At 39.9% G+C, this 19,897-nt stretch overlaps 1 protein-coding gene across 1 annotated transcript; it reads right to left on the reverse strand.

Moving 5' to 3' along the window:
* Positions 1–434: 434 nt before the first annotated feature.
* On the reverse strand, positions 435–14,711 carry LOC112158515. The gene is made up of 3 exons (XM_024291947.2): positions 14,158–14,711; positions 11,532–11,688; positions 435–11,435 (listed from the first exon to the last, which is right to left on the reverse strand). Exons 1-3 carry the CDS (start codon positions 14,632–14,634, stop codon positions 658–660), a joined length of 11,412 nt encoding a protein of 3,803 aa, XP_024147715.1. The 5' UTR covers positions 14,635–14,711; the 3' UTR covers positions 435–657.
* Between the last annotated feature and the right edge of the window lie 5,186 nt (positions 14,712–19,897).

Raw genomic sequence — 19,897 nt, forward strand, 5'->3', positions numbered from 1 at the left:
CAGTTCTTTTGGTGACTAATTTACATTCAGATCAAAACACTGAATCTGTTGCACAAATATTAATGGAGACAATGGAACGTTCTAAAACACAGAACTTTTATTTTGAAAAGAATTTATATTGTGGTAGGTTCAGATAGACTGTAAACCAAAAGCTACAGCTGTCGTAAACTGACCAATCTTACCAACTGTTATGATTTTATCTGTGGTATTTTTTAAAGCATAAAAATAATAAGTTGACCAACTATCATTTAAACAAAACTAAGAGTCTTCAGACGAGTTAAATAAATAGTGATAAATAAAATATACCGTTCATTCTACAAACACACAGCAGCATGAATAGTTTAATTGCACAAAATTAATTTCAAAAAGATTCTATTGGTTCTTAAATGGTTGAGAATTATATTTAAATTACATCAATAACAACAAATAATACATTTAAGATCTAAACTATGAAGTATGCACACATTCAAGTATTCAAGATTTTGTGTACTATTACAGCATTGCAACTGCTGTTGGAAAGTGCGTTATTCTGTTTGTTTTGTCACAAACAGTTCACAAGTGTTTCAAGTAAAACAGCAGGGTTTCGTTTCCATCCTGCCATGTTTTCTTTAAACAGTGCACACCTTTTCTTTGGCTTTTTCAAAACTCAAATTATTGCTAGCTGTTTATTTCCGCCTCAGAATCTTCAACATCTGCGTAAGCGCCATCTTCAGATTCGTCCTTCTCTTTTCTTAAAGTATCCAGCGGCTTCAACAGTGTTTCTTTCCCTCGTCTGTCAGCCTGACCCTGATTGGTTGCTTTGTTTACAGCTAAAGGTTTTAGTTCAACCTGATTGTGTTCTTCTGGTTCGTCTTCCTCTGCTTCGTCCTCTTCGTCGGCGGAATTTCCCTCATCTCCACTCCAGTCGTCGTTACCCGTCTCGGTTTCTTCCTCTTTGTCAAGAGCGTCATCTGTGTTTTTTTCTTTGTCACAACTATTACAATCTTTGCTTTCAGGTTTCCTAACATCTTCATTAAGTTCCTGTCCCACAGCTGATTCCTCTGCGGTAAACGTTTGGACTTCCGTCTCTTCTCCAGTCCTTGTATCTTCCACACCGGATTTATCTATACTCTCGTTCTTCGTCACATCTCCAGACTCCTCGTCTAGAACTCCATGTTCTCGCTCTGTAACTTCCTCAAGTTCGTTGGCACTGCTATCTGCAGGTTTATCCGAAGATTCTGTCTCCTCCTGCTCCTCGTTCTTACTGGAGGTCTCATTTTCATCACTAGCCTCCTCCAGAATCTCATCTACGACCGGATTTTTGGGCTCGATCTCCGAATCGTCTTCCGACTCTGCAACTTTTGACTCATCTTGTCCTGTTGTGTCATTCGGGTCTGTTACACTAGAACCAGGTCTGCTTTCATGTGTTCCAGAGTTGTTGCTTTGTTCCTTTGACTCATCTTCACTGGAACTTTCTTCACTTACAGATTGAGGATTGTCTTTCACACCGCAGTCATCAAGTACTTCTTCATTAGATGTGTCAATTGATTTGCTATTGACTTTGTTTATGTCCTCTTCACCCGAAGTTTCCTCTTTCGGAGAGGCCTCTTCATTCTCTTCAGAATCATCCTGACTGCTTGTTGTGTCTTCTTCTACATCTTCAGATGTGATATCTACCTGGCCTACCACAGGATTTTCACCATGGTCTTCTTCACCTTCACTCTCTTTGTTAGCAGTATCCTCCCCTTGATCGTGTTCTTTGTTGATGACAGTTGAATCTTCATCAGTAGCAGTTTCGTTGTTTGCTAGGTCGGATTCATCTTCTTCGCTGTCGTTTTCGGCTCCGCTGTTGGTTTCTGGGGTTGGGGGTTCTTCTTCAGTTTTCTCCAGGTTTTTTTCAGGTTGTTCGCTCGAGAGTTCACTACACGTGGCATCACTCTCCTTTGTGGTTTCATCTTCTGTAGAATGATCTTCACTTACAACTCCAGTGTCATTTCCATCATCAGCTGTGTCCTCCACCATCACCTGTGTGTTCAGCTCAGTCTCCTCATCCTTGTTAGTCTCATCTTCGTCAGTCGCATCTTTGGATTCACTTCGACTGGTAGCAGCATCGTCTTTATCTGCAGCTGAGTCATCATCTGTCATTTTGGGATCTTCTTCTTCTTCTGATGATGATTCACCCGCTGTAGATGTATTCCTATCTTCATCTGCACTGATTTCAGAAGGTTTGTCCTGTTTGATGATGCTGCTTTCCTCCTCATCTTCATCCTTCTCTGAGTCATGTTTACTTACACTTCCTGCAGTTTCTTCTGCCCCTTCGTCCTCACCTGAGATTGCATCAGAGGTAGCATCAAGATCTTCTGCAGAGTTGGATTCACTGGCAGCAGAAGACTCTTCCTCTTCATGAACCTTCTCCATTTCCACAGGTTCCTCACTCTCAGATCCATGATCACTTGAGGCTCTCACTTCTTCCTCTTTAGCATCATCTCCAGTGGAATGTTTGTCTTCTGATGTATCACCTTCAGTCATTTCTATGTCATCTTGCTCTTTAATTAAATCATTAGCAGTTTCCAAATCCTGGTTTTCATGTGGAGAATCGTCTTCACTTGTCACCTCACGATCACTTTGCAAACCTTCTTCTGATTGATTTTCTGTGACAGATCCATGCTCACTTGCTGCTAGCATATTGGTTTCTTTCACAGTCTCATCTTCACCTGCAGAATCTTTGGTTTGGAAATTGCAAACTTCATCATCTCTTGTCACCTCAGACTCATTCCCTGCAGCAACTTCATCTTCTGTTGCATCTTCAGCCGCTTCACTTGATAGTCTATGACTAGTGGCATCATCAGTAGTGTCATCGTCATTCGTGGTGGAATTAGAATCTCCAGCTGATTCTTCTATACCACCATCCTCTTCTTCATCATCAACCCTCCTTGCTTCCACAGCTGCATCCCTGTCTGTTTCATCAAAGTCTTCAACAACTCCATCTCTCTCCGATTCATGTTCACTTGAGGCTGCCGTTGATGCCTCTGCTTCTTCTTCTGCTGTAGTTGCTATAGACGCTTCCTTTAAGAGTTTAGGTTCTTTAACGACACATGCTTCAGTTTCAGTCAATTCTTCCTCCTGACTCCCATCTGTCGCCAATTCCTCATCTGCTGCTGTTTCTGCACCAGCCTCCTTTAGTGCATCTTCATCACCTGAAGCTTCATCTTCATCCGAGTCTTGAGTCTCTCCTTCCAATGTGGTTTCTTTTGCAGTTTTTGCAGCTTCTCTTTCATCCTCTGTACTGTCCTCCTCCGTAACTAGAGGTGTATTCTTTCCTTCATGTTTTGTCAAAGATTCCATACTTTTACTGTCATCTTCCTTTTCGTCTTCTTTATATGGAGAAGTATTATCTGTACAGCGATCCACTTTCTCCCTCTCTACTTCTTTCACTGCTGCAACAACAATGTTTTCTACAAGTGCTACTGCTACCCTGGCTTCATCACCTGAATGTGCCGCATTTGTAGCTTCCACCGTTAGAGAAGCCTCCGAGTTCATACTTGTCTTTATGCACGTTTCACACGGACAGGACTCATCTATGTTTTCACTGCGCTGGTCACTGTAAGACGTTCCTGTTGTGGAATCGTCACTTTTTTCTTCTTGTGATCCCGCGGAGTGTTGGAGACTCTTCTTCAGCTTCTGTTTCCTCTCCTTTGCTTGGCCTGTTGAATCATGGGACCTCGTGTCATTGGGAGGTCTCGGAAGGCCTACACTGTCTTGAATTTTTCTTACTTCTCTGTTAATGCTTTTTTGGATCCTTCTTTCAATCTCGACTTTTAGCTCATTTATAAATTCATCAAGTTGATCATTATCCGCCAGATTCCATCGACCCTTGAACTCTTTCATTGCACGGACATAGTGTACCATAAACTGTTTTTCTATTTTAGTCAGTAAGCTCAAGACCCATACAGGATCTGGATTGTGGGACATATTTTTTGTTAAATTTGCCCCTTTACTAAGGACAGGACTCTCAGCATCACGGTCTTCCTCACCCTTAGGTTCAGTCTCTTGTAACAGCTTTTGGCTGGTGGTGCTGGAGGTTCCTGAACTCTCATTTGAAGACGGTGTTTCGGGTGTCTCCCTTGGACTATCGTTGTACCTGATGGCATCATTTGTTTCTGGACGATCTCCCTCCAATTTTTGCTCTTCTCTCTCAGGCTGCCACACGGCATCTTCATTTGTGTCTTTGCATACAGGGATGCTATGAAGTTGAGACACGTCTTCGTGGTTACTGTTACTACTTTTAATTCCATCGCTGCTTTTCCCAGAACCTGTGGATCCACTGTTGACATCCACTCCAGAAGATGAGGTGTGATTGTATTCATCCTCAACAAAATGGTTACCGTTTCTTGATGGTGTTTGCTCATTTTGTGAAGGATCACAAAGCCAAAGAGACTGAAGGATGTGCATTAAATCTTGGTATTTTTTATCTTGTTCGTTTGCATTTTTTGGACTATGGTCTATTAACTGTAACTTCACAAGGCAATCCAAAAGACCTGTGGCAGATGTGCTCAGCTTACGTCCATACACAGGGGAGATTTCTGGTAAACTGTTGCATCTGTCAGGCTTTGGATTCAAAAGTACTCTCATGACTTGTACAGAAGAATTTAACATTTTTGAAGGATCATCTGTCGGAGGAGAGCCTTTATTGTCATTGGGTGTTTCTGTTCTTGCTTTGCCCTCATCGTTAGGGTCAGGATTCATCTCTCCACCCGTATCTATATCTTTTGAGGTCTCAGTTGAGGAATTGTCAGTCTTCTTATTATCCTCTGCTTCCTTACCTCCCTCTGCCGCTTGGCTGATCTTCTCACAGTTTTCACTGAGGTCCTCCATCTCATATATGTCACTCTCTGGGGGTATTGTCTTGAGCCATTCATTTACAACCTCAGTAGGGGATGTATTGGGAAGAATGGAGGGAACCAACTCTGATTCATCACCCTCCTTACTCTTGGGTCTACAACTGCTGTCCTTTTCACTCAGAGACTTTGATTCTAAAGGCGATGAAATCTCACCAGTCTCTTTGACGACCTCTGAACTGGACAGAGTTTGAGACAAGTCACTTTCTTTTGACTCCGATTGACGAATCAGCTGATTTTTTGCTTCCAGAGGTTGCTGTGGACCATCACTCATTTTGTCAACCTTCCCTGTGATTTTCACAACTTCTGCTGGATTTGAGGAAGTAACAGTGGCAGCTGACACATCCGTCACTGTAGATCTCTTAGATTTCGTAGACAGATGTGAATGTACACTAAGAGAACCTTTTGTTTTTCTTTCACTTTTTTGACCTTCGGATGATTTAGATCTTTTTGAATGTCCTGAAGCTTTGGACTTTAATGACATGGTCGTGGGAGACCTGTCTTCGCTTTCTTCAACGGTTACAGCTGGGACTTCAGACTGATGAGATTTTGCTGATTTGGTTGATCGGACACCGTCCTTTATATCGTCTGTATCTACTTCATCTTCTATGGTCTTCTTTTTGGAGGTGCCAGATCTGTTTGACTGTATGGTTTTTGAAGAAGCCTTTGACCCAACTGAAAGAACACTTGGAGTCTTCTTTACATTTTCATCTTCCTTGTTTTTCGGTTCCAAACCTTCTAAATTTCTGGATCTTTCGGAATTACATGATGTGTTTGATTTTGCTGTTGTAGATGTTGCATTTGACTTTGCAGAAATTGGGCTAAGTGCTCTTTTGCTAGCATCTTCTTCTTTGTTTTCATCAACAGCATGGACACTTTGATCAGGAGAAGCTTGGGGTTCATTGCAATTTTCGGAATAATTCGATTTTGCTGACTTCATGGAGGCCTTACTTAGAGGCCTGTTCTTTTCCTCATCAAGTTTCTCTCCACGTTGACCATCAGAGACATTTGACCGACTGGACTTAGTAGAACCTTGTTGGGTGGATTTTACAGAGGTAGAGGATTTTGCTGACACTATGCTTGGTGATCGTTCTCCTTCATTTGTAAAGTCTTCTAAAGCACCACCATGTGGAGTCACGTTCCTTGATGAAGCATAGGTGTTAGATTTGTTTGTACTCCCAGACATGTTGCTTGGGGATCTCCCTACTTCTTCAACAGTTTGTTCTTCGTTGCTGTCAGCTGAAGGCTTGCAGTTTTTTGAAGATTTTCTTGAACCATTTGACGTCACAGACATCACACTCTGCCCTCTTTCAGCCGAATCTTCTGATCCAGTCAGCACACAGCTTGGTGCTTCTCCTGTATTTTCTTCTACTGCACTTTCTTCAAGTAAGTCTGTCTCCGCTGACCTGTTAGAGTGCACTGAGACAATTGACTTCTCTGAAGCACAATCATCAGCTGGTGCATCACTGACTATCAACTCTCTTGATTTGGTTGACTTTTCTGATTTTGTGGATCTAGCTGACAACATGCTTGGAGCCCTCTCTGTAGTTTTCTCTTTTTCATCAGATACATCACCGGCAAACGCTTCATTCTTCTTGGATTTTGTTGAAACGTGAGACTGGTCTGATTTGACAGATATGCAAGTTTTTTCCTCATCAACATCAATGTTTTCACTCTCGAGGTTTTGTGAAGTCACAGTGTCAGAGCCTTTAGAAAGCTTTGATCTTGCAGATATGTTTGACCTGTTCGTTAGGGTTGACAGTGAGCTCATCCTACCTTCATTATCGGCATCAGCAGCTTCACTTGCATATCCGGACTGTTGATCAGATGCTTTTGACTTCTTAGCTTCAGAAAAATGTCCTGATTTTGCTGAATTGACTGATAAAGAGCTTGCAGATCTTTCCAAATCGTCCGAACCAGAAGCACTTTCTTCAGCTGGAGAAACTGAGACCTTTGACTTTTTGGATTTTTTAGAAGTTGTTGATTTTTCAGATGATGCACTCTTTGCTCTGTCTTGACTTTCTTCATCATTTCTTTCCTCTGGAGTGCTGTGAATAAAACTGCCAGACAAATTAGATCTTAAAGATTTTGCTGAACTTTGGGACTTTGGTCGACTGTTTTCTTTAGTTGGGAAATCAGACCCACATTTTGATCTACTCGATCTTACAGAGGTGTCTGACTTTACTGACCCATTTCCAAGATCTTCTTCCTCCTGCTCTTTTACAGCTGCATCTTCACTGATAAGTTCACAAGAAACTGAGACTTCTGATTTCTTGGACACTGCAGAGACATTGGACTCAGTGGATTTAGATCGCTCTGACATGCTACTCAAGGTTCTATTTTCCTTCTCATCAGGTATGTCTCCGTTGGATGGATCATCCATTCCTATAGATTCATTAGATTTTGCAGACCTGGTTGATTTCACAGATTTGACAGACAGTACACTCTGTGTTCTTTCTTGTGCACTGTCCTCATGACTTCCATCAGCACAGGATTTTCTGGAGCTCTCAGACACGTGTGACTGGACTGATTTGGTGGACGTGCAAGAAGGTGCTCTTTCCTCACTCTGCTCTATGTTGTCTCCATCAGTGTTCTCCACCTTTTCTGAAACTTTTGATCTTTTAGACACAGTCGTAGTGTTTGATTTTGCAGACTTTCCTGATTTGACTGAGAGGTTGGATTGCGCTCTGTCTGTGTGTTCTTCACAATCAGTTGTGCTCTCCACGTCTGAGCGTTCTGGTCTTTCTGACCGAACGGATTTCTCTGAATGATTCGATTTAACTGAAATTGCACTCCCTGTCCTCTCCTGATCTTCAGTATCTATCTCGGAAGCTCTCGCAGACTGAGGGTCGGAGTCTTTTGAGTGTACTGACTCTTCAGAAGTAGACGACTTTGGTGATTTAGCTGATAAAGCACTTGAGGTTTTCTTTCTGTAACTTCCAGAAGTTCCTGAGATGTTTGACTGGACTGATTTGGTTGACACTGTACTTGCTGCCCTTTCAGATTCTGGTTCTTTGGAGGTGTCTTCACCGGAGACAATGTCAGAACCGACTGGAGTGTCATTGGTACAATTTGATTTATTCGCCGATGTGTTTGAGTCAAAGGACTGAGCTGACGGCGGTCTTCCTTCACTCTCTCCCTCAACAATTTTGTCATCAGTGTTGTTGGCTCCATCTTCTGAGCAAACTTCATAAATGTCTGTAGAAGCGTTTGGTGTTACTGACTTTCCTGATAAATCGCTGACAGGCTTGTCATCGTCACATGCTTCCTCCGCTGCAGGACAATCTTGACCATCTGTTCCCTCTAGATTTTCACCGCCTCTTTCTTCTGGAGTTTTGCCTGAGCAGTTTTCAGAAGCTTTTGATTTGATTGATTTAGTTGAACCACGTGATTGTGCTGATTTGGATGACCTAGCACTATTTGCTGTCTCTACAGAATTGATGGACATTTCTGAGAGGCTTGACTCCTCTGATTTGGCTGACATAGCACTTGGAGGTCTCTCATCTGCTTTCTCTTTAGAGCTCTGCTCACTAATAACAGACTCTTCATCAGGAGGAACATCTGCTGGACTATTCTGTGTTTTTGATTTCCCAGAAACGCTTGAGTCAACTGACTGCACAGACACAGACCTCACAGTTTCACTGCCACTCCCTCCTTTAATATTTCTCTCATCAAGACTGTCTACATCTCCCTCCAGACAACTTTTGGAAACGTTAGATTTCTTTGATCTTGTAGAAGCTTTTGACATTGTGGATTTTGCTGATTTGACAGACAAAATGCTTGGAGATCTACTTTCACGATCACTGTCAGATGCGTTTTCCTTCTCATCCCTTTCTTTAGATTTGAGAGTTTTTGCAGATTTAGCTGATTTTGCTGATTTGGCAGACCGCACACTCTCTGCTCTCTCTTGACCCTCATCTGCGTCTTCTTGGCCTCCAGCTGTATAATCTTCAACACTGAGGACTTCAGATTTGACTGACTTAGCTGACAAAGTACTTTGTGGTCTTTCCTCAGACATTTTTGAGACACAAGACTGTTTAGATCTGGAAGATCTAGTGCTCGATGGTCTTTCTTCAATTGATTCTTTGATATTTTCAACATCATCTCTGGAATGTTGACGTTTTGATTTGTTTGATCTAACAGAAACATCAGAGACAACTGAATGAACTGACAACGGTCTCTTTACATCCTCTCCTTCAACAGTTCTAACCTCATTTCCCATGCTTGCTTCAGAAACTTCAGATTTCTGGGATAAGAAGGAAGTGTCGGATTTCTCTGATCTGACTGACATGTTACTTGGAGTTCTTTCTACATGTTCTTTACATTCAGATGTGTGTTCTCCTGTTGCGGTATCTACCTCTGTGGAGTTGATTGACAATCCGCTCTGTGTTCTCTCTTGAGTTTCCTCTTCGGTGGCTTTGTCATTAAGAGTTTTGGTATTTGACTTGTTAGACTTTACGGAAGTGTGTGATTTTGCTGATTTACTGGACAGAGCACTTGGTGTTCTTTCTGCATGTGATTGCACTGAGTTGACTGAGACCCTGCTCAGGCCCCTGTCTTCAGTATTTACTTCATTTTCCTCCAGAGAAATCTCAATGTTTTCATTAGTAGGAGCAACAGCAGAACAGTTTGATCTCCTTGATGTTGCAGAGATTGAGCTCAATGATCTTTTGGTCTCTCCATCGCATAGAGTCTCCTCAGAATTATCTTCATGGGTATCACTTTGCTGAGCTTGTGTTACCTTTGAATTTGACATACCACTTGATACTCTTTCCTCAGTATTGTTTGGCATTTTCTCAACTTCTGTTTCTTCCTTTGGTTCTCCAACATCTCCATTCTCAACAGCGTCATCATCTTTGTGACCAAAGATTTCAGCTGTTTTAGATCTTTCTGATTTTGTAGATTTATTTGACACTACAGACTTCACTGATTGGGTTGAGTGAGGTCTCTCTTTTGGTTCATTTTCTGCACTTTTGGTAAAAGCATTAGATTGAACTGACAAAACACTGGTGGTTCTCACAGTTGTTGCTTCAAAACCTGTTGATTCTTGAACTGGTGTGGATGAGTTTGACCCAACAGACTCAACAGACTGTACACTTTGTGTTCTTTCACTTTCTTGTTTTGCAGCTTGATAGTCCTGTGTGTTTTCAGTTGGTGCAGCTTCAGAGGTTTCCGACCTTGGAGAAACACCTCCTTTCTCTGATATCATGATTTGCGCATTCTGATCACTCTCTTTTTCCTCTGTTGAACTCTGACTGCCTTCTTCCTCAGACGTCTCACACATGATGTGTTTTAGTTCTGCAGAAACATTTGATATAGCGGACATGGTGCTGGGTGTCCGCAGCTCCAAATCCTCATCAGCTGGCTTCTCACTTCGAACAGAAGATATTCTCGATCCTTTGGACTTGGTCGACACTTTGGATGAGACAGAACTGGATGCTCTATCCTCTTTTCCATCCTCTTCAGGCTTGAGATATTCCAGTGTTCTCTCTTGTGTAACTTTGACTTCAGCTGTTTGTTGTCCTTCTAAAACACCACATGTGGATTTGGTTGAGGCATCTGAATAACATGACATGGCACTTTTAGATCTTCTCCCCTGGTTGTCCCTGCACGCTGCGTTCTCTGATGTGTTAGAGGCATGTGATTTGACAGACATGGCACTTGACAATATCCCACTTTCTTCTTCTTCATCTTCATCTTGGTTCATAATTTGTTCATTTCTTTCATTCACATGACCTGGAGATGCTCCACACTGACAGATCTGGTAAAGTTTAGAATTATTTGACTTATCTGAGCCTCCTGAAGGACTGGATGCTTTTTTTTCGACTTCCAAGTTGCTCTTCTGAGAAGCTCTTGAAGCTCTCTGAGAGCCTCCTTCCCTTTCATCACAGACAGTGCAGTACTCCACAGTTTCAGCTGCCTGGATTATCTTCTTTATACAAGTTTCTTTCTCAATGACCTGCTCTGTCAGCTCCTCACTTGATCTTGACACAGATTCTGTTTTAACTATTGTCTTTCTGGAGACCACAGTGTGTGATGACGCACTTGAGCTGGAAGAGTGAGCACAGCGACGTGCACCGTGTGTGTCAGGAACGTTTTCCCAAATGTCGTAATCCTGGAAGTGACTGGAGCACAGAGGACAGTGAGGTTCCTCTGCGTGTCTCCGATAGGGCCGAGTGACACAAGCTTCTTCGGCAGAGAAGGTTTCAGATTCTGAAAAGCTTCTATCACTAACCTGAGCATAGTAGGCGTTACTGTGTCCTTGCTTGAACTCACAGGTCCCGCCTGAGGTCTTTCTTACTTTTGTCGACCAGTGCAATGTTTCATCATTGTGTAATCTAAAGCGCACTTTCATCTCCATGGACAAGCTACCATCCTTGTTGATACGGACGCGTTTCTTTATGTCGTCATCCTTCAAGTTGTTGTCGGTGGGGGGGTAGGAACCAACAAGGTCCGGGGAGTCTGCACTGTCTGGTACGGGCCTCTCATGTGACCGCTTGGTCCCTTTGTTTTCAGATTCTGCTTTTGGAGGGATGACACTTTTCTCAGCACCAGGTCCTTGGTAAATACAAAAATAAAAACATATTTTAAAGGCAACATCTGAGGTTGAAATTCAAAATTTAAATCAAACGTAAGAATTAATCGACTGCCTACTTTCGTGTCCATCAGCGGTGTCAGTGAAACGGGACTTCACGCCCAGCTTTGGAAGTTTGTCTGTGGAAAAATGTTCCTTCACTGAAGGATGAGAAGACTCCCTGCCCACACAGACCAGAACACCGGGGCACTGCAGAAGACTCTGAATGCTGTCGATCTGCAACGATGCACCAAAAGCTTTATTTAAAAGCAGTTTTATTCACAGGATGTTCAAAAAGGCATTTTTTCCCCTCCCCACTCCAACAAGAAAATCCCTTTACACATTTAAAATTCCCTACAATACATTTTTGCATGATGTATAACTTCAGAAAGTCGCACATCTCTGCAACATAGAATACAAATGTGTTGTTTCAGTAAATCCTTCTGTCTTAGTCAATCCACAAGAAGATGTTTCTTCTGGGTTTTAAAGCTAATTGACTTTTTTGCCTTCATTTTTTTTCATTTTGAATAGCAACAATTAATTGAAAATATAAAAATAAGAATAAAATAAATAGGAAAAAAATGGGAAAAATACAAAAAAGGAACAAAATTTGATCCTATGAGTTCTCCAGGGTTAAAGTTGAGTGATTTCTCATTGCACTACAAACAAGATCTTTAAAACGTTTGTCTAAGATAAATCAAAAATAGCTAAAAGCTTTTAACATAGTGGAACCAATTATTATACATAATCATTTTACTGAGTTCTTTTAGTACCTTTGTAAAAAAAGTTATTGGTTCTCAATTTTTGTTTCTTAAACAAGAAAAAAAAAACCTCACAAATAAATATTTAGATATCAAGTTTAGTAATTTGAAGGGTTTCAGTTGCTCCTCTTCTGAGCTCAAATATGGGTCACAAAAGGGGGACTTGCAATGAGTCAGGAAGAGATGACTGTCCTCTAATCCTGGATCATCACTGAGCATGACGGTGAACTCTTGCAGGGATGGAGAACATCTGCAGGTAATAGCATTACTCAGCGATATTACCAGATGAAAGAGGTTTTTGCAATATCAACCAGGAAGCATTTAAAAATAATGCTTTTACATAAATGTAAAATTATTGCTCCAGTTTGTTTGCTTTTAGTTGCACTTAGTAGCTATAGTTTTGCATAAAAGTATCTTGAGTCACAGATGATTAGCTAGAACAGCTGCTAATCGGCTGGTGAGCGTCCTGACCTGTTTTTCCAAAATTGTCTGTCCATGACCTTTCAAAGTTAATATTTGGGTAACACTGTAGCAGTTTGGCTTTTGCTGACCAAAAAAGGTGGCTGCAACTTATGAATTTATGTCAGCATTGAAATATTTGCAGAAATAAAAGATACATTTATGCTAACATTTGTGTAATTAACCAAAATAGTCACAAATTAAAAGATACATTCATTTATATAGGCTCGATAATGGAATTGGAATGGACAAACTGTAAATGCAATGCTAAATACTCACTACTCTGGTTTCTGTTGACAGCTATAAAGCACTGAAAACAAGAAGTTGGGAATATTGAGCACTTTGATGATTTTATTTTGCCCATGTGCAGTTCATTCGGATGACAGTGCAGTTTTGAATATTGACTCCACTGCTGTAAGAAGCAGATGAATGGTTTCAAACGTGGTCACGCGGAGCCTGTAGCTCCAGATAATTAATTGCCACTCTGGAAGACACCTTTTCTGTGACACCGCCGGTATCAAAAGCAGAGGAAATTTCAACATTGACCTGTTTCTGCTCTCTCAAAAATAGCCCTGATTTGACCAAGATAAATGTGGCTGAGAGATGCACAATCTGAATGTGAGTGTGAAGAGGAATATCCCTGTTTTATTCCCTAATGCACAGGTGTGAGGAAAACCTTCATCCTGCAGACTAAACCACTGAGAGAAAGCTAAGTGAGAATGACATTTTCTTTAACTGCTTGTTATTTGAATTAAGTGAGAAAGTGTTGTTTTTCTCCTTTTCGGTGTCTGATTTTATTCAAAACTAGCCTAATCCCTATTGCAGCAAAAAATCTAATTGCTTCTTTTTATTTTTATCTTAAACAATTATAGCATTGCATTCATTTTGTACATGAGGCCAAAAAAACATATATGTGCAAATCTGGTTTAAAGAAATATTGTTTTGTTAAAAAAAATAACAATTTAAATATCCAAATGTTCATAAAGGCAAAGAACTCAAACATTTTATATTATTATGTGTCTTGTCTTCTTTTTTAAAAAAAATATCCAAAATGTTTTTAGGGCAAGATGTTTTTTTATTTATTTTTCTTGCAAAATTATCATTTTTTCTGCTTTTTGTACACAAAAATTTGCATCAGATTTGTCTTGTCAAACTTTGGCAAGTAAATCCTGGATACTCTTTAGCATTTCTGCTAATCACCTTTAGTTTGCTTCCCATCCAAAGGAAAAAAGGTAAAAAAAAAAAACAATTGACTTTTGAAAATGCATTTATAGTCCATTTTCTTTGTTCTGAAAGCAGAGCATCCTAAAAGAACTCAGCTTGCATTAACAGCCATGCTGCGGTCACTAGAGGCCTCCCTTTCTCTCCAGCTCAGAGTCCTGTGAACACTTTCACATCAGCCTAGATTTTACTCTAGCTGAGGCCAAATAATAAACTCCACCTCTATTAAAGTTACAAAAAAACATTAACTTTTATATGTACCCACCCTCTGGCCATCTGGAGTGTACAGCTTCCGGATATTGAAGTGCATGAGCTCAGAAATCTCCTCCAAGAAGAGGCCGATGCTGCGCAGACTCCTGCGGTGCAGAATGATGGTCTTCTTGATTGACGGATCGCTGCTCTTCACCAGCACCACCCTCTTGTTGTGCCGGTGATGGTGGATGTGACACTCCTGACCCTCTTCGGGCCTCCCCGGTGCTCTGAGAACGTACTGGTGGGGGTGGTACTTGTGGTACAATGGGTGAGTCTGATGGAAATCTGACAGTTGTGTCTCCTCCGCCTCCAGGGCTTGGGCCTGCCGGTACTCAGTGCAAAGGCAGCATTCGTCTGTGTGGACCATCGAGCCATGCTGGGGGATTCTGGGTAAATGGGGGGTGTGATGCTTAAATGGGGGGGAGGATTTGTGCGAGCCGTTTCCACCAATGGCGTTGAAGCACTGAAAGTTGTGTTTATGAGAGGACATTTTGGATATATTTAGTTAGGATGAAACAAACGGTGAGGGAAGAGTGTCATGATTCTCTGGAGCTGCCTGGAAAATGGCCCTGCAGAAAACATCTTCACCCAAAACTGGAAGAAAAAGATAAAACAAAAAGAAAAAAGATTATTCTTTCCATAACATCACAACCAAGATAACTGGTTATCCTAACCACAAAAGCTCACATCACCACCAATTAAACTAAGTAATAATAAATCTACTTAGCAGACATTTCAAAGTGGTTATTTACAGCCTGTACCGACTGCTGTCAAGATCAAACAGTAAATGAAGGCAGGGATAATGAGGATAACGCCACAAATAAATCTGGCAGGTTACTTTAAATAACAAGCTTAAGTTCCCAAGCAGCAAAAGTGGACATTACCTCAGTTATCGCCTTTGTCAATGACAAAAACACAGCTCCTTCTCCTGCAATTACACGGAGAGGATTACTCGCAGAAGGCCAAAATATCTCCAATTAGAACAATAAATACAGAACGTGACGAAATAATGACAAATGACTGCTCATTGTCTCCTGGTGAGAAGGGGTGCAAAGCAAAAGCAGCAAATTCTAGAAAAATGGTAAATAGTCTAAGCTTGACTGACAAATAACAGGCTTTCATCCTTGTTTTATTATTAGAAATGCTGCAGACATCATAAAAAGAGCAAAAATGTTACTCGTAGCTGAGAATGGTTGATGGAAAATTTATATTTGATTTGAAGAAAAAGCTTCAAATCAGTATTTTACTTGCTACGGTGACGCTGCATTAGATAAAATTGTACACAGTTAATTTAAAAAAACAGATTTGATTTGATTTAATTTAATAAACAGGAAAATATTAAAAAATAATCTGGTTTCACACAGTTTCAAAACAGTTTTTCAGCTCTGCAGTACATAAAACTCAGACATGCATCACACAACATGACAAGACAGAGAAAAAAAATGTAAAGACATTATTAAAAAAACTTTAACTGAGAACTTGCACATTGACATGAGAGCAGGATAACATTTTTTTTAATCTCTAAAAGCCTTTTTGTGTTTTAAGTTCAGAATCTCTTAAGAAATGGAAAAAATCTAGGATATCAACCCCCAATATTTGTGGAATTTACTTACATTACTGGCAAATGGGATCCAAAAAATAAAGCAAAATATTCTCAAATGCTGCGAATGAGATCCGAATTCCCACGGAAAACGTCAGCTATAATGCAAGCAGTGAATCTGGAAGCTGGTACCACAGCTTTCCTGCAGAAGTGGCCTATACCTGCTAATCAGATGCACAGGAGGCTAAGGATAGACTGAAAAGCCTTGCTAATCACTCTGAGATGGGGCTGAAATCTGCTGAGGCTTTGGACACATGACTTGGACCTTTGCATTGCATAAAGAGAGTTAAACTTTCTTTTGGAAGCTTCTGCACGCTCACCAAAAGCTTATGACTAAGCATTTATTTCATTTTTGCATGTCATCTTTTTTCACAATTTTTTAAGAATTCTGTCATGCAAACAGAAATATGACGGTAGAAACATCAGAGTCATCAGGAAATGAAGCCACTGGGAAATCAAGCTAGATGTGTGGAAAACCTTGTTGATATAGTCAGAAGATTTGAGAGTTTTTTCCCCTAAATTCTCTCTCACTGATGATCTGATTGCATTAGCAGCTTATGAATCATAATAGTGATTCAAAAACACAACATATTGATCACACGTAAGAATAAATGTCTATTTTAGAAACTAAGACAAGCATTTAGATGCTGAAAATGTTTCGACATATCCAGTACTTTTAACTATTTTGTTTTATTTTGGATGATAGGAGCTCATATGTGTTCATGCACAGACATTTTGGACAGTCTATGCAACCCCTAAATATTAAAGAAACCCTTTTTTTCTACTTTTAGAGGACTTACAATAGATCCACATATGCATGGAGAAAATCATGCAAATGACCCCTCTCTACACACAGTTTAAAAAACATGATGTCACATGTTAATGGACATACAGTCCCAGTGGAGTGAACCTTCACCTGCCATCTGTCTAAGCAGCTTGACAGGTCAGAGCTTGGTGGAGCAGACTCTAGAAAGGTTGAGCTTACAGGTAGACAAACCCCTTAGTCATGATGGTGAGCACGGCGAGTGAAGATGGCGTTTTAGCTCATTTACAATGAGGGGCACCTTTCCCTTACAGTAAAATATAGGATGTTTTGGTTCAAAATGAATTACTTACCTTTTAAATATTTGTATAAATTCATAAATGTGGTTCCTATAAGGAGTAAGAGAGTTCAAATAGAGATAAAAGTTGTTCTAAAATATGTTCCAAACAAAATAATTTCAACAAATCTTGTGTTAAATGCTGCTTAATTCATTTAGAGACCTGTCAGCGGTCAAGTCTCTGCCGTGCCAATGTGGTTTGGATCACAGCAGGATGCTCTAAAGCTCGCTGTTCCTCAGGCCTACACGTGGGCTCTGACGCTGAGGCTTACAGCTCCCTCCTCCCGAAAGCAAATATCATGACCGATTAATGGGCCGCCCGCTGTGCAGCAGGACGCCTGCTGGGTTACATCACACAGTTAATAAAGCGTTCGCCCAGGAAGTTGAGGGAAGGATAAATGGGCACCGTTGAAGGGATAACATCATTGAAGATTGATAAGGAGAAAATACAGCCTTTATCATGCATGTCTGCAAAATTAAAACAGAAATTGTAAAAAAATTTAATCATTTACAATATATTTGCTGGTTTATGTGAAAATACCAAGGGTTAACAGTAAAGATAATTCTAAATAATAAAGAGAATCAAAACTGAAAAATGTGTGAAATTAAATAAATTATAATTTTTCCAAAATATTAAAGCTGTAAACTCAATAAAAACAGCTTTAAGCTAGGCTATATCACTTTTCTCTGTACAAACCCTTAAGCTAGGCTCACATCACCCTTGGCAACATGCATTTAAGTGACTCTTTTCAATGAAAAGTCTATGTAAACGCGTGTTTCAGGCTTCTGTGTTCAAAACTCACATTCAAACTTATCAACTAACATTTTTGGGATTTTTTTTGACCAATCAGGGACTCTGATTTGACGTATGGCGTCCCTTCATTCACACAAGTGCCAACTGTTTAAAAAATGATCATGAATGACAAACTAATAATTGACACCAATTATTTCATATATCAGAATAGTGTTGTAAAAGAATAAAACTGGGGCAAAATTCACCAAATTTGCACCGTTTTAACATTTTGCACCAAACCTCTTCCACCTGTAGGTGGCGGACATGTGCTGGGAAACAGTAGAAAAAGAAGAAGAAGAAGAAAAAGAACCCAACTACTGTCCTCCAGCTTGAACTTTGAAGAATCTCATCCCAACAACTTTATTTCCTCTGCCGTGGATGTTATAAAATGGATGACTCATAAGTAATTTATTTTAAAATTAAACTTTTTGTTACCTAACAGTATTAGTGTTAACATATATTCAAAAATGTTGGTTTTAAACTCTTTAAAAAATAAGAAAAACACTGTTGAGAGTGTATTTTTACACAGGTTAATCTGGACAATGAAAAACCGTCACAATCCCATGACTGTCTAGACGGGCTTTAGCTTTGCTCACCTTTTGACCTTCACCTGGAACAGACCATGAAAAGTGCTCACTTACATTAGAGGTTTGCATAGACTGAGGTGTGGGTAATAGTTCTCTTTTAAAAATGAACGTTTACTTTAAAAAATGTAACTAAATTTGTTTGAGTTATTTATAGATTCAAGGAAAAAGTGGAAGAAATGATCTCAGAATAATTGTTTGCACCATTCTGTAGTGACAAATTAGGTTTCACTCAGCATGTTAGCCAATAATATTAAGGCATGATTAAGAATCTGCGCTCTGTAATTGATTTATAGTTGAGACGTAGTCATATGTGGAGGGTAAAAAAGTTAGAGAAGAATATCTGCAAAGTATGTGAAAAAAATTGACACGTATTTGAGGACAAATTGACAAGTTCTATGCAGAGAATGTGTGCAAAATATGTAAAAAATGTGCATAAAGTAAGTGAAGAGAAGGCACAAATATGCAAAAAAGACTCATAAGTAAGAAGTAATTGTATTTGAGAACTTGTGCAAAGTTTGTGAAAAATCTGTGCAAAAAGTAGACAAAAAAAAAAATGAAATATACCAGTACCTTAAATGTCTTATCCAGGCTTTTTATAAAACATAGCACATTTATCTAAGTTAATGGAAGTAAAATCAATCAATTTTGCAAGTCTGACCAATAAATTATTAGATAAAGGACAAAAGCAAACTCATTTTTAATTATTCTGATCAAATAATAATGATGTATTTTACTTTTTTTTATGGAATTACTTTCCAGAGTACTTTGTAGTCATTTTACACGTTAATGAGTGTAAGACGCTTAATTTACTTTAGCAAAATGTGATTTTATTTAAAATAAGAAATTAAAAGTATACACCTATGGTGACAAACAGGAAGGATAGAGGAGATTATTCTACCTGCAGATCTTGATAAATATATGTGATTTACGGTATTAGAGAGGGATAAAAGGGGAGAACTGACTTTAAATGCTTAATTTGTAGCTGATATATAGAATGAAGTCATATCAGATGATAATCATTGCTGACAGAAAATGGACGCTGTATGGTGGCTAAAGTCCAAATGTCAGTGTGCGGACTTGTGGGTCAAACTGAATACGTGACTGAGCCTGCTTGATCTGCTATCTGATCTTTCAACTATCACTGCTCCTAAGTAGTCTGCCATCTGTAATAAACAGACCTGTGCTGCTCATATCCTGTTTTGAACCTGTCAACATGGTGCTTTAGCCGGAGCGTCTGAACCTTCAGGAAAACTGGGTGAGTCATTTCCATGCTCTCATTTTTGATGTGGAGTCTTTAAGGAAACGGTTCTGAGCATCCAGCAGGAAGGGATTCCTCTGAGCTCAAACATCAACAACATCCCAAATATGAGAGCCGCGGAGGAACGGGAGTAATCATGGAAGAAGTGATGCCAGGGTTCGCTGTTGGCAAGGTCACCGCCGAGCATTCCTGCAGAGAAATTCTGGGTATAAAGGCGGCACATCAAGGTGCAGGAAATACATTGTGTCATAACTGACGTCCTTTGCCTCTGAACAGCCAGCAGTAAATTTGCTTTTGACATTCTTGTAATCTTTCGCATCTCGGATTTGTCCTTTTAGTTCTTTTTATGGTGGAGGATGAGTTCCACAACAAAAATAAATCCAGAAACTTAGTGAGAAACCAAATATGGACCTTT

Source organism: Oryzias melastigma, linkage group LG24, assembly GCF_002922805.2.
Source record: "Oryzias melastigma strain HK-1 linkage group LG24, ASM292280v2, whole genome shotgun sequence".
Classification (NCBI taxonomy): Eukaryota; Metazoa; Chordata; class Actinopteri; order Beloniformes; family Adrianichthyidae; genus Oryzias; species Oryzias melastigma.